General features: G+C 45.6%; 1 protein-coding gene across 1 annotated transcript in view; it reads left to right on the top strand.

Moving 5' to 3' along the window:
* Nucleotides 1–7,273, top strand: part of LOC138972028 (phospholipid-transporting ATPase ABCA3-like) — a 44,378-nt gene extending 37,105 nt beyond the window's left edge. The window contains exons 6-7 of the mRNA XM_070344869.1: nucleotides 2,053–2,237; nucleotides 6,877–7,273. Coding sequence (XP_070200970.1) covers nucleotides 2,053–2,237; nucleotides 6,877–7,267 — 576 coding nt within the window. The 3' untranslated portion in view covers nucleotides 7,268–7,273. The remainder of the gene's footprint in view (nucleotides 1–2,052; nucleotides 2,238–6,876) is intronic.
* Nucleotides 7,274–14,903: the final 7,630 nt, after the last annotated feature.

The raw sequence follows: 14,903 nt of genomic DNA, 5'->3' as shown, positions 1-14,903 counted from the left end.
TGACACACAAACAAATCCACACTTTAGAAACACACTTTAATGACACACAAACAAATGCCGCATAGAGTCATTTGGATGAATGGAGCACAACCAGCTAAATTGTTATTCTGATAGACACGTGGGACCCTTATCTAAAACAGGACATCGACAAAATCGAGAAGGTACAGCACAAGGCAGCCAGATTCATCTGCAAAGACTACAGATCCAGAGAACCTGGCTGCATCACAGCAATGCTACAGCGACTAAACCTACCCACACTTGCAGATCGGCGCAAACAACTCCGCCTGACAATGCTATATAAAATAACGGGAGGACAAGTACCAGCCATACCCCCAGAAAGTTTCCTCACCCCCGCAGATAAGACCAAGCGGAAAATTACATCAACAAAGTTTCACGGGTGCACATCAGAAAACCCCGTTGAGAAGCGAGTCTACAACAACTCGAGACCCTTCAAAATTCCGGATAGCCGATCTGAACCGTATAGAAACTCTTTTTTTGTCAGGACGCCGGCTGAATGGAACCGCCTACAAGACTCCGTGGTACATTCAGCAACTGCCAACACATTTACATCAGGTGTTGGCAGGGCCCCACCACCATAGGCGCACCGCCAGGTGTTTTTATCCTGCTTTTAAACACTGCCCAAATTCCAGCAGTTGACACCACCAACCTGGAAGGGCATGCATGTATAGAAAGTTTTTAAACTCCGTCACGCTGCGCTCTCTCGCCCATTGCGACGACAGCCATTATTGGCTACTGCAATGTACTACGTCCAGATCCAGATCCAGATCCACGTGGGGGAATTCGGGGGTTGTGGTTGGATAGACTCACACAACCCTATTCCGATCATCGGGCCATATTCCGCAGGAAGTTTGCGAATATGCTTTCATATTCGCAATAACAAACACACGTGGCTGTTCCAATTCAACTGGAACAGACGGTCATTCCTTCGCTCTCAGGGATCGAAGCATGCAATCCTACTTACCAATGCTTGCCCACCCTGATCTGCTTACTTTTCAACGAAACAAGACATAGATATACACTGTATGCCCTTGTACACAACGAAATCAGTCTCTGAACTGAGACTGTGTTGGTTTGTTTGTTTGTTTGCTTAACGCCCAGTCCACCACGAAGGGTTATATCAGGGCGGTGCTGCTTTGACATTTAACGTGCGCCACACACAAGACATAAGTCGCAGCACAGGCTTCATGTCTCACCCAGTCACATTATTCTGACACCGGACCAACCAGTCCTGGCACACATGCACTAACCCCATAATGCCAGACGCCAAGCGGAGCAGCCACTAGATTGCCAATTTTAAAGTCTAAGGTATGACCCGGCCGGGGTTCGAACCCACGACCTCCCGATCACGAGGAGGACGCCTTATCACTAGGCCACCGTCCCGGTAGGCTGTGTTGGTCGAAAGTTACCGCTTTGCCAAGTCTGGTGTTGCCGTAGTTTAGCCGCCAGAGGGCAGATAAGTGTCAATGCGCACTAACACATGCGGAAGAAGCTTCGTTTGCTCTCGTCTGAAAACAGATGCATCGAAGCAAAAACTTACAGTTACATTGTGAATGTTTAAAACCCTGACAGAGCAGCAAAAGAATCTGTCACAGATCAAGCAGATTTTCATGACCTCAAATTAACAAAGACGGAAGTCTCACTGTGGTCAAACAACTAACGCATAACACTGACTGTCTCGCTTTGTGTCAAATGTCTCACTGTGGTCAAACAACTAACGCATACGCTGACTGTCTCGCTCTGTGTCAAATGTCTACCTGTGTTCAAACAACTAACGCATAACACTGACTGTCTCGCTCTGTGTCAAATGTCTCACTGTGGTCAAACAACTAACGCATAACACTGACTGTCTCGCTCTGTGTCAAATGTCTCACTGTGGTCAAACAACTAACGCATAACACTGACTGTCTCGCTCTGTGTCAAATGTCTCACTGTGGTCAAACAACTAACGCATAACACTGACTGTCTCGCTCTGTGTCAAATGTCTCACTGTGGTCAAACAACTAACGCATAACACTGACTGCTGACCGCCAGGCGGGCAATCTGAGCGGGGGGATGAAGCGTAAGCTGAGCACAGCGGTGTCGCTGATCGGAGACCCCTCCGTCATTCTGCTGGACGAGCCCTCCGCCGGCCTTGACCCCGGCGCGAGACGCCATCTGTGGGACGTGCTGTCCTCGGTCCGGTCAGGGGGGCGCACTCTCATCCTTACCTCGCACAGGTGTGTGTGTGTCTCTGTGTGCGAGTGTATGTGTGTGTGAGTGTGTGTGTGTGTATGTGTGTGTGTGTGTGTGTGTGTGTGTTTGTGTGTGTGTGTGTATGTGTGCGTGTATGTGTGTGTTTGTGTGTGTGTGTGTGTGTGTGTGTGTGTGTGTGTGTGTGTGTGTGTGTGTGTGTGTGTGAAAACGAAAAGTAAAGGGTATCTTTTCAGTGGTATAGCCCAGATGTTAAACATCCGTTTTTGACACCAGCAGACACAACACTATAGTTTCACGTATGATAAATTCAAGTCCTTTTGCATAATGTAAAATCTAACATAATGATTTTCTGCCCCTCATGTAAATAAGAAAGTATGTGTACAAACAGAAAACACACATATACCATGTTTTTTGTTATCACTTGTTTATTCATTGGTTAACATTTTGGAAAGCAAAACATAAACAGCAATGTTTTTGTTTAGAAACATACGTGTATTTGAAGATCTGCCTTTGTTCTGCTCAAAAATATGTTTCTTTGATCTGAGTAATATTCGGGTATGACGTCATCGGTCCTTGGCCGCAGCTAGGCTACCCTTCAAAAATGGCGTTTTTGGACGGTATGGTTCACTTTCAACCGTCGACACGCTGAATTAAACCAAACAATATTTTACATGTTTTACTTCTGTCTTGTGTGTGGCGCACGTTAAATGTCAAAGCAGCACCGCCCTGATATAACCCTTTGTGGTGGACTGGGCGTTAAGCAAACAAACAAACAAACCAACACAGTCTCAGTTCAAAGACTGATTTCGTTGTGTACAAGGGCATACAGTGTATATCTATGTCTTGTTTCGTTGAAAAGTAAGCAGATCAGGGTGGGCAAGCATTGGTAAGTAGGATTGCATGCTTCGATCTAAGTGAGTGGCTGCAGCTTGGTTATGGTGTACAGGGGTTCTGTGTGCTGATAACTCTGTCAAAGTGAGTGGCTGCAGCTTGGTTACGGTGTACAGGGGTTTTGTGTGCTGATAACTCTGTCAAAGTGAGTGCCTGCAGCTTGGTTACGGTGTACAGGGGTTTTGTGTGCTGATCACTCTGTCGAAGTGAGTGGCTGCAGCTTGGTTACGGTGTACAGGGGTTTTGTGTGCTGATAACTCTGTCAAAGTGAGTGTTTGCAGCTTGGTTACGGTGTACAGGGGTTTTGTGTGCTGATCACTCTGTCGAAGTGAGTGGCTGCAGCTTGGTTACGGTGTACAGGGGTTTTGTGTGCTGATTACTCTGTCAAAGTGAGTGGCTGCAGCTTGGTTACGGTGTACAGGGGTTCTGTGTGATGATCACTCTGTCAAAGTGAGTGCCTGCAGCTTGGTTACGGTGTACAGGGGTTTTGTGTGCTGATCACTCTGTCGAAGTGAGTGGCTGCAGCTTGGTTACGGTGTACAGGGGTTTTGTGTGCTGATAACTCTGTCAAAGTGAGTGTTTGCAGCTTGGTTACGGTGTACAGGGGTTTTGTGTGCTGATCACTCTGTCGAAGTGAGTGGCTGCAGCTTGGTTACGGTGTACAGGGGTTTTGTGTGCTGATTACTCTGTCAAAGTGAGTGGCTGCAGCTTGGTTATGGTGTACAGTATGGGTTCTGTGTGCTGATAACTCTGTCAAAGTGAGTGGCTGCAGCTTGGTTACGGTGTACAGGGGTTCTGTGTGCTGATTACTCTGTCAAAGTGAGTGGCTGCAGCTAGGTTATGGTGTACAGGGGTTCTGTGTGCTGATAACTCTGTCAAAGTGAGTGGCTGCATCTTGGTTATGGTGTACAGGGGTTCTGTGTGCTGATCACTCTGTCAAAGTGAGTGGCTGCAGCTTGGTTATGGTGTACAGGGGTTCTGTGTGCTGATCACTCTGTCAAAGTGAGTGGCTGCAGCTTGGATACGGTGTACATGGGTTTTGTGTGTTGATCACTCTGTCAAAGTGAGTGGCTGCAGCTTGGATACGGTGTACAGGGGTTTTGTGTGCTGATCACTCTGTCAAAGTGAGTGACTGCAGCTTGGTTATGGTGTACAGGGGTTCTGTGTGCTGATCACTCTGTCAAAGTGAGTGGCTGCAACTTGGTTACGGTGTACAGTGGTTTTGTGTGCTGATCACTCTGTTAAAGTGAGTGGCTGCAGCTAGGTTACGGTGTACATTGGTTTTGTGTGCTGATCGCTCTGTCAAAGCAATCCATGGCCGTTGTGTGGAGATTGTGTCTGGGTAACGTTTTACTACAATTGTTTTGTGGTCATCTGGGTGATATGGGTAACGTTTTGCTACAAGTGTGGTGTGGTGATCTGGGTAACGTTTTACAAGTGTGGTGAGGTGATCTTGGTAACGTTTTAATAAAAGTGTGGTGTGGTGATCTAGGTAACGATTTACCCACAAGTGTGGTGTGGTGATTGTTTGTTTGTTTGTTTGTTTGCTTAACGCCCAGCCGACCACGAAGGTCCATACCAGGGCGGTGCTGCTTTGACATAACGTGCGCCACACACAAGACAGAAGTCGCAGCACAGGCTTCATGTCTCACCCAGTCACATTATTCTGACACCGGACCAACTAGTCCTAGCACTAACCCCATAATGCCAGACGCCAGGCGGAGCAGCCACTAGATTGCCAATTTTAAAGTCTTAGGTATGACCCGGCCGGGGTTCGAACCCACGACCTCCCGATCACGGGGCGGACGCCTTACCACTAGGCCAACCGTACCGGTTGTGGTGATCGTGTCTGGGTAACGTTTTACAACAAGGGCTGTGTGGTGAGTGTGTCTGGGTAACGTTTTACAACAAGGGTTGTGTGGTGAGTGTGTCTGGGTAACGTTTTACAACAAGGGTTGTGTGGTGAGTGTCTGGGTAACGTTTTACAACAAGGGCTGTGTGGTGAGTGTGTCTGGGTAACGTTTTACAACAAGGGTTGTGTGGTAAGTGTCTGGGTAACGTTTTACAACAAGGGTTGTGTGGTGAGTGTGTCTGGGTAACGTTTTACAACAAGGGTTGTGTGGTGAGTGTGTCTGGGTAACGTTTTACAACAAGTGTGGTGTGGTGAGTGTGTCTGGGTAACGTTTTACAACAAGTGTGGTGTGGTGATTGTGTCTGGGTAACGTTTTACAACAAGTGTGGTGATTGTGTCTGGGTAACGTTTTACAACAAGTGTGGTGTGGTGATTGTGTCTGGGTAACGTTTTACAACAAGGGTTGTGTGGTGAGTGTCTGGGTAACGTTTTACAACAAGGGCTGTGTGGTGATTGTGTCTGGGTAACGTTTTACAACAAGTGTGGTGATTGTGTCTGGGTAACGTTTTACAACAAGTGTGGTGTGGTGATTGTGTCTGGGTAACGTTTTACAACAAGGGTTGTGTGGTGAGTGTGTCTGGGTAACGTTTTACAACAAGGGTTGTGTGGTGAGTGTGTCTGGGTAACGTTTTACAACAAGTGTGGTGTGATGATTGTGTCTGGGTAACGTTTTACAACAAGGGTTGTGTGATGATTGTGTCTGGGTAACGTTTTACAACAAGGGTTGTGTGGTGAGTGTGTCTGGGTAACGTTTTACAACAAGTGTGGTGTGGTGAGTGTGTCTGGGTAACGTTTTACAACAAGTGTGGTGTGGTGATTGTGTCTGGGTAACGTCAGAGACTATAGAGTAACGTTTTACAACAAGGGTTGTGTAGTGAGTGTGTCTGGGTAACGCGTTACAACAAGGGTTTTGTGTACGCTACATTGGGGTGTGCACGTTAAAGATCCCACGATTGACAAAAGGGTCTTTCCTGGCAAAATTGTATAGGCATAGATCAAAATGTCCACCAAAATACCCGTGTGACTTGGAATAATAGGCCATGAAAAGTAGGATATGCGCCGAAATGGCTGCGATCTGCTGGCCGATGTGAATGCGGGATGCATTGTGTAAAAAAAATTCCATCTCACACGGCATAAATAAATCCCTGCGCTTAGAACTGTACCCACGGAATACGCGCGATGTAAGCCTCATATTGATTGATTGATTGATTGTGACTGGGTAACACGTTACTACAAGTGTGTGTTGAGTGTGTCTGGGTAACGCGTTACAACAAGTGTTTTGTGTTGAGTGTGTCTGGGTAACGCGTTACAACAAGTGTGTGTTGAGTGTGACTGGGTAACGCGTTACAACAAGTGTTGTGTGTTGAGTGTGTCTGGGTAACGCGTTACAACAAGTGTTGTGTGTTGAGTGTGTCTGGGTAACGCGTTACAACAAGTGTTGTGTGTTGAGTGTGACTGGGTAACGCGTTACAACAAGTGTTTTGTGTTGAGTGTGTCTGGGTAACGCGTTACAACAAGTGTGTGTTGAGTGTGACTGGGTAACGCGTTACAACAAGTGTTTTGTGTTGAGTGTGTCTGGGTAATGCGTTACAACAAGTGTTGTGTGTTGAGTGTGACTGGGTAACGCGTTACAACAAGTGTTTTGTGTTGAGTGTGTCTGGGTAACGCGTTACAACACGTGTTGTGTGTTGAGTGTGTCTGGGTAACGCGTTACAACAAGGGTTTTGTGTTGAGTGTGTCTGGGTAACGCGTTACAACAAGTGTTGTGTGTTGAGTGTGTCTAAGTGTTGTGTTGATTGCAGCATGGAGGAGTGCGAGGCGCTGTGTACACGTTACAACAAGTGTTGTGTTGATTGCAGCATGGAGGAGTGCGAGGCGCTGTGTACACGTGTGGCCATCATGGTCAACGGCAGAATGAAGTGTCTGGGCACCACGCAGCACCTCAAGTCGCGCTTCGGTCAAGGCTTCACGCTATCGGTCAAGATGGGCATAACGCAGGACGATCAACTGGCGCCCTCTGAACCCCTCGTGGCCTACGTCCAGAGTCACTTCCCCTCAGCCAAATGCTTCGACTCTGACCAGGGCTACGCACACATCCAGGTCCCGGACCCCAAAACGCTCATGTCGGACATGTTTCGCGCACTGGAGAACGCCAAGGACGCTCTGAACGTACAGGACTACAGCGTGCATCAGACTTCTCTCGAGCAGGTCTTCCTCTACTTCACCTCCGTCCAGCAACAGCAACACTAGGGAGGGTCGGAGGGAGGGGGGGGGGGTGTTCGGTGGGTGGGTGGGTGGGTTGGTGGGGGTTGGTACTGCCACTGTGGAGAATGGCTGGGGAAAGTGCGTGTGTGTGTGTGTGTGTGCGCGTGTGTGTGTGTGTGTGTATGTGTGTGTGTGTGTGTGTGTGTGTGTGTGTGTGTGTGTGTGTGTGTGTGTGTGTGTGTGCCAAGCTATACTGTGTGACAATTTGATCTACAACCATATGCAGTTACAACGTTACATCGTGATGGTGTTTCCATAGAAAATAACTATACAATGGACCCCACCCCCACCCCCCAATGTAAGACCTCCCAAAAACTTAGAAAACCAGGTCTTACAAAAAGAAGAACATCTTGAAATGGGGTACAGAGGTTATAAACAGAACGTCTGAGAAATTAGCGTCTTAGAAAGGAGGGAGTTTTAAATTGGAGAGTCTTCTAAGGGGGTTCCACTGTAGAACACAAGTGTTATAATGGACCACAAGTGTTATAATGGACCACACAGTGTTATAATGGACCACACAAGTGTTATAATGGACCACACAAGTGTTATAATGGACCACAAGTGTTATAATGGACCACACAAGTGTTATAATGGACCACACAAGTGTTATAATGGACCACAAGTGTTATAATGGACCACACGTGTTATAATGGACCACACGTGTTATAATGGACCACACGTGTTATAATAGACCACACGTGTTATAATGGACCACAAGTGTTATAATGGACCACACGTGTTATAATGGACCACAAGTGTTATAATGAACCACAAGTGTTATAATGGACCACAAGTGTTATAATAGACCACAAGTGTTATAATGGACCACACGTGTTAATAGACCACACGTGTTATAATAGACCACAAGTGTTATAATGGACCACAAGTGTTATAATATACCACACGTGTTATAATGGACCACAAGTGTTATAATGGACCACAAGTGTTATAATGGACCAGAAAACAGTTGGCAGCGAACAAAGGATTGACACAATGCAGCCTTTTATCGCCCGATGCGTCCAAGTAATTACCTGTTATCTCAAATGATCTCAAATGTCCTATTCGTCTCGCTCATAAAAAAATACCTATCTCAGTGTAAGGCTTTTCTGTAGTGAAACTACATGGGAAGCTACTGGAAGGGTATCTATTATGTGTTAGAGATTACAAACTCTCAGACCATCGGAAACCATTGCCACGGTAACGTAAGCAAAACTGCCGATCTCGTTTCTTGAGTTAGGCTCTTTTTCTGTGTGATACAGGAAGACTTGTTTTGAGAATTTGAATGCATGCAAACGCTCTTTGTGGGTTGTTATACAGTTTTGCTGATTGAAAATGTTGCTGTCAGCTCTTTATCTTACGTTTATCCAGCTGTCACCGCTCGAGATAGGCAGTTTGCAACTTATAACTAAAACAAGAGGCGAAGCCTTCAAGGCTCACGTAAGAAATAGACAAACAGTAACACAAACTCACTACTCGAGGCTTCGCAAAGTCTTAATACCAAAACCCGCAGCTACGGCGTGGTACTTTGAACCCAACATCGCTTCTCAAGTTTTGACATGCGAAGCTTCGCCGTAGCTCGCAACGACGTTGGGTTTTTTTGTAAGAAGAGTGCTTTTCGATTCAAGATGGACGACGAAATCAGACTCAATACCATAGTGAAGAATGCATTTATCGACTTTGGTTGACCCAAAGTACAAGAACTAACCTCCTACCTGTATTATTTCATACTGCGATGCATTGACATGTCGAATGAAACTCGAAATCCCAGCGCTCACGCCAACTGGTCCCGGCCGTGCTCAGTCAACGAAATAGAACACATACAATTAACTTACGTCATCATCAAGTACGTAAAGTACAATTTGTGACGTAAAGTACTCAGAAAGAAGCACACCACGCGCTGGTCGAGACTACGTGCATGCGCTTTCTGACTAATAAGATTTGAGACGCTGGGACATGAAAAGAAAAAGATAACTCTTGCCTTCCAACTAGTCTCGGCCCGCTCAAAACCGAGACTTTCAGTAATTCCTTCGCGTGACGTCTAACCCTCTTACGCCATAATGTGACGTCTTCAAATGACGAAATGTTAAAGTTTCTACCACAGACATGTATACACACGCACAAACACACACACACACATACACACGCACACACACACGCACAAACGCACAGACAGACAAAGTTACGATCGCATAGGCTACACTTACGTGAGCCAATGAGATGGGCAGATTGTTCAGAAACCGAAAACAGTTTTTTGCGTTTTTCTCAAAGCATGACATCGGCAATTATCTTATGAGCGTGATGTATTGTTGTGTACATCTTACTTAGAAACTATGTTCCATTACATTGAGGCGAGATGTCATTTTTGGCTCACGAAGTGTAGCCTTTGCGTTCGTAACTTTTGTCTGTCTGTGCGTGCGTGCGTGCGTGCGTGCGTATGTATGTATGTGGTAGAAACTTTAACATTTCGTCATTTGAAGACGTCACATTATGACGTAAGAGGGTTAGACGTCACGCGAAGGAATTACTGAAAGTCTCGGTCATTGTTTTTATTTTGAGCGGGCCGAGACTAGTTGGCAGTCGTGTCCCTGTAAGTAGGCTACATGCAGACAGACAGATCTAGATCTAGTGTCTCGCTTTCTTGCACAGTGTCACCTATGCTTACTGTGTGTGTGTGTATGTGTGACGGAGTGATTGAGTTTGTGTTACTGTTTGTCGATTTCTTACGTGAGCCTTGAAGGCTTCGCCTCTTGTTAAAAGATAGTCTGGGACTGACCTGAGTCAACAATAAGTCTTAAGTAATGAGCAGTGTCCGTCCGTATGGGCGGCCGAGCGAGACTAGGCCATGAGTTTGAATGAACGTTCCAAAATAATTGACTTTGCTTGACAGCACCAAAACCTTATGAAACAGTTAACGACGGAGCACATTTTGTATGCGCAGAATTTTATATTACTTTATGTTTTATTATCAGCTTATTTAACTTCCATTGTGAAATATACCTACCAGTCTGAGCATGTTTAGTGCTGATCAATGTCTCTTTGCGTTGAACTCAACAATACCAGTGTATTGTGTGTGTGTGTAGTGTGTGTGTGTGTATTGTGTGTGTGTGTGTGTGTGTGTGTGTGTGTGTGTGTGTGTGTGTGTGTGTGTGTGTGTGTGTGTGTGTGTGTGTGTGTGTGTGTAAGAGAGAACAAGTCGCGTAAGGCAAAAATACAACATTTAGTCAAGCTGTCGAACTAACAGAATGAAACTGAACGCAATGCAATTTTTCAGCAAGACCGTATACTCGTAGCATCGTCAGTCCACCGCTCGTGGCAAAGGCAGTGAAATTGACAAGAAGAGCGGGGTAGTAGTTGCGCTGAGAAGGATAGCTCGCTTTTCTGTACCTCTCTTCGTTTTAACTTTCTGAGCGTGTTTTTAATCCAAACATATCATATCTATATGTTTTTGGAATCAGAAAATGATGAAGAATAAGATGAACGTAAATTTGGATCGTTTAATATTTTTTTTGTTTTGTTTACAATTTTTAGATTTTTAATGACCAAAGTCATCAATTAATTTTTAAGCGACCAAGCTGAAATGCAATACCGAAGTCCGGCCTTTGTCGAAGATTGCTTAGCCATAATTTCAATCAATTTGATTGAAAAATGAGGGTGTGACAGTGCCGCCTCAACTTTTACAAAAAGCCGGATATGACGTCATCAAAGGTATTTATCGAAAAAAGTAAAAAAAAACGTCCGGGGATATCATTCCTAGGAACTCTCATGTAAAATTTCATAAAGATCGGTCCAGTAGTTTGGTCTGAATCGCTCTACACACACACACGCATACACACACACATACACCACGACCCTCGTCTCGATTCCCCCCTCTACGTTAAAACATTCAGTCAAAACTTGACTAAATGTAAAAAGGAGATTCACTTGGTGCGATGTCCTTCACACATGAAATACTACTACATTCAAATAAAAAACTTGACTAAATATAAAAAGATGACATGCACTATTTACTGCTGCTTCACCACGTCTGAGTCATGATCTGGGCCAGCGTTCCTCATTCGTTGGTGAGCATTGACATCCCCAACCACTACCCAGCGTTCCTCATTCGTTGGTGAGCATTGACGTCACCAACCACTACCCAGCGTTCCTCTTTTGTTGGTGAGCATTGACGTCACCAACCACTACCCAGCGTTCCTCATTCGTTGGTGAGCAATGACGTCACCAACCACTACCCAGCGTTCCTCATTCGTTGGTGAGCAATGACGTCACCAACCACTACCCAGCGTTCCTCATTCGTTGGTGAGCATTGACGTCCCCAACCACTACCCAGCGTTCCTCATTCGTTGGTGAGCAATGACGTCACCAACCACTACCCAGCGTTCCTCATTCGTTGGTGAGCATTGACGTCCCCAACCACTACCCAGTGTTCCTCATTCGTTGGTGAGCATTGACGTCCCCAACCACTACCCAGTGTTCCTCATTCGTTGGTGAGCATTGACGTCCCCAACACTACCCAGTGTTCCTCATTCGTTGGTGAGCATTGACGTCCCCAACCACTACCCAGCGTTCCTCATTCGTTGGTGAGCATTGACGTCCCCAACCACTACCCAGCGTTCCTCATTCGTTGGTGAGCATTGACGTCCCCAACCACTACCCATCGTTCCTCATTCGTTGGTGAGCATTGACGTACCCAACCACTACCCAGCGTTCCTCATTCGTTGGTCAGCATTGATGTCCCCAACCACTACCCAGTGTTCCTCATTCGTTGGTCAGCATTGACGTCCCCAACCACTACCCAGCTTTCCTCATTCGTTGGTCAGCATTGACGTCCCCAACCACTACCCATCGTTCCTCATTCGTTGGTGAGCATTGACGTACCCAACCACTACCCAGCGTTCCTCATTCGTTGGTGAGCATTGGCGTCCCCAACCACTATCCAGTGTTCCTCATTCGTTGGTGAGCATTGACGTCACCAACTACTACCCAGTGTTCCTCATTCGTTGGTGAGCATTGACGTCCCCAACCACTACCCAGAGTTTCTCATTCGTTGGTCAGCATTGACGTCCCCAACCACTACCCAGTGTTCCTCATTCGTTGGTGAGCATTGGCGTCCCCAACCACTATCCAGTGTTCCTCATTCGTTGGTGAGCATTGACGTCCCCAACCACTACCCAGTGTTCCTCATTCGTTGGTGAGCATTGACGTCCCCAACCACTACCCAGTGTTCCTCATTCGTTGGTCAGCATTGACGTCCCCAACCACTACCCAGCGTTCCTCATTCGTTGGTCAGCATTGACGTCCCCAACCACTACCCAGTGTTCCGAGTCGGAGGACAACTGGGTGAGCCAATCGGTACACCCTTGTGAGTTGCAGCCTTTCGGGTAGTAGACGTTTACCAACCTGGGTTTATTTCCCAGTTTGGAAATATGCATTGTACTCATGAAACCCATGCCTCCCATGTCTGGTACGAGAAGATCTATGCATTTGTAATCCAAGTCAGAACGGATGTATGTCGCCACGTGTACTCTTCCACTATCTGACAGCGCGACCTCGGGAGGCTGGTAGCGTCACAATGTTCATATGGGGTTGGAAAAACTGCTCATAATTTAAATAACACTCCGGCCCTGTTGTTCTCTTTGTCCATACACTCTGTTGACCGTTATTTCTGGTGACGCAGCAGTAATTAGTGCATGCCATCTTTTTGTTTGAAGGCAGTATTATTTCATGTGTGAAGGACATCGCACCAAGTGAATCTCCTTTTTCTCTCTTACACACACACACACACACACACACACACACACACACACACACACACACACACACACACACACACACACACACACACACACACACACACACACACACACACACACACCATCATTATCATCATCAATGTACATGTGACTTTTGTTAGTGTATGGAGACCTTGAAATGTGAAAAAAAATATTTCGCCGGCCGGTTTAGGTGAAAATGGCGTTCTGATCAAGGACAGCATCATGCAAACATATAGACAGCCTCAGGCAAGGAACTTTGTTGTGAAAATCTGTTATATGTTTAAACTTTATGTAAATCATTTAGTATTAGTGGTTTTCTGTCTTCTTTCTAGAGTCAGGCTTGCATCAAGTTTGTTTGATAGATTTTCACGTTTTGGGGGCAACATTCGTTTCGCTTGATTTTCTATGGAAAATAAGACTCTGCGTATAAATGTTTTCTTTGTTTTGTGTGGTACTGATCCTAATTAATTACAATAACATCCATGTTCACAGTATTTCACAGTTTTATGTTTGACTGGAAGTGTGAGAAAATGGGAAATGGCTGAAATCAATACCGTGAAACCTGCCTGGGGCTCGTATGTTGCAGACGCACTAATCAATCATTCACATCTTGCAACAAACATCATACTTTGTGATATTGTTCCTTATAATTATTTAAGGGATTTCAGATACAGAGCCACTTCAGAAATCTTTTTGTTTTGTTTTTGATAGTGAATAAAAGGCTGCATTTACAGCAGACGAAGTTCGTACCAAAAGCGCTCAGCAGTAAATATTCCCAACTCAGCAAATGTAAAATTCAATGGTTTACCATGCACCAGAAGTTGTCTGCTGATAGCACATGCATGACATTACCCGCTATTACGAGCTAGTCGTGTGACAGAGAGTTTTCTTGCACACGAGACTGTAGATGTTTCACGACGGCTTTAGCCGGAGTGAAACAGCAGCAGTCGAGTGTGCAAGAAAACTCTCTGTCACACGACTAGCTCGTAATGGCGATTATGTCTCACAGCATTGGCATAGAGAGATATAAATGAGTTTTTGGGGACGAAATAACAGGCACAAAACCAGACTGACAACACAATTGCCTTTTCACACATACCGTACACACGCATGCGCGCAGAATATAGATCCAATTCGTTTCGTGTCTTTTTCTGGTTGAATGCATTTAACAAAGTATTAACCAACGTTTCTGAATCTTTCAATGAAAAAAATAAACTTGTTTTGAACCAAACAGCACAAACCAACGAAAGCTAAACACACAAACACACGCGCGCACTAACACAGATTGAATGCAAAGCGCGAACGAACACGGAGAATTTTTGTAGGTCAGGTCGTGGGAAAGTCCACCCGAAATGTTCCACGGGGAACTGGTTGTGTTTGGATTGTTCTTTTTCTCACAGTGATGTTGATGTTGTTTACAGTGCAGTTTTGAAAGAATATTTTCTGAATTTGGGGCACACTTTCGTCTTTCGGTTCGTTTATCTTGTCGAAGTAACATTCGAGTGTTTCTAAATCCAAACCTTCCATCACCCCTGGTGCAGATTAGACCTGCCTGACTGTCTGCGTGCGTGTTAGAGCTGAAGACGAAGCCTCAATCGCCAAAGCGTCACCCATCTGTAGGTTCTGAGCATCGGATGTACGTTGATACGTGGTAAGATCCGCACGGAACTGTCTATGCAACTTTTCCTAGTCACAGGTGTAAGGTTCGATCTTTTCTTTGCAATTTCGTCCTCTGTGTACGTAGCAAAGCATGTCACCATTTTCGGTTTTCGTTGCAGACGACGATAGTGAAAGTAGTACCTATTGTTTTGTTTTGACCTTTCGTATTCAGGGTTCTTCATTGAAGCTTG

This window comes from Littorina saxatilis, linkage group LG7 (assembly GCF_037325665.1).
Source record: "Littorina saxatilis isolate snail1 linkage group LG7, US_GU_Lsax_2.0, whole genome shotgun sequence".
Lineage (NCBI taxonomy): Eukaryota > Metazoa > Mollusca > Gastropoda > Littorinimorpha > Littorinidae > Littorina > Littorina saxatilis.
This window is presented reverse-complemented; position numbering and strand designations above follow the sequence as displayed.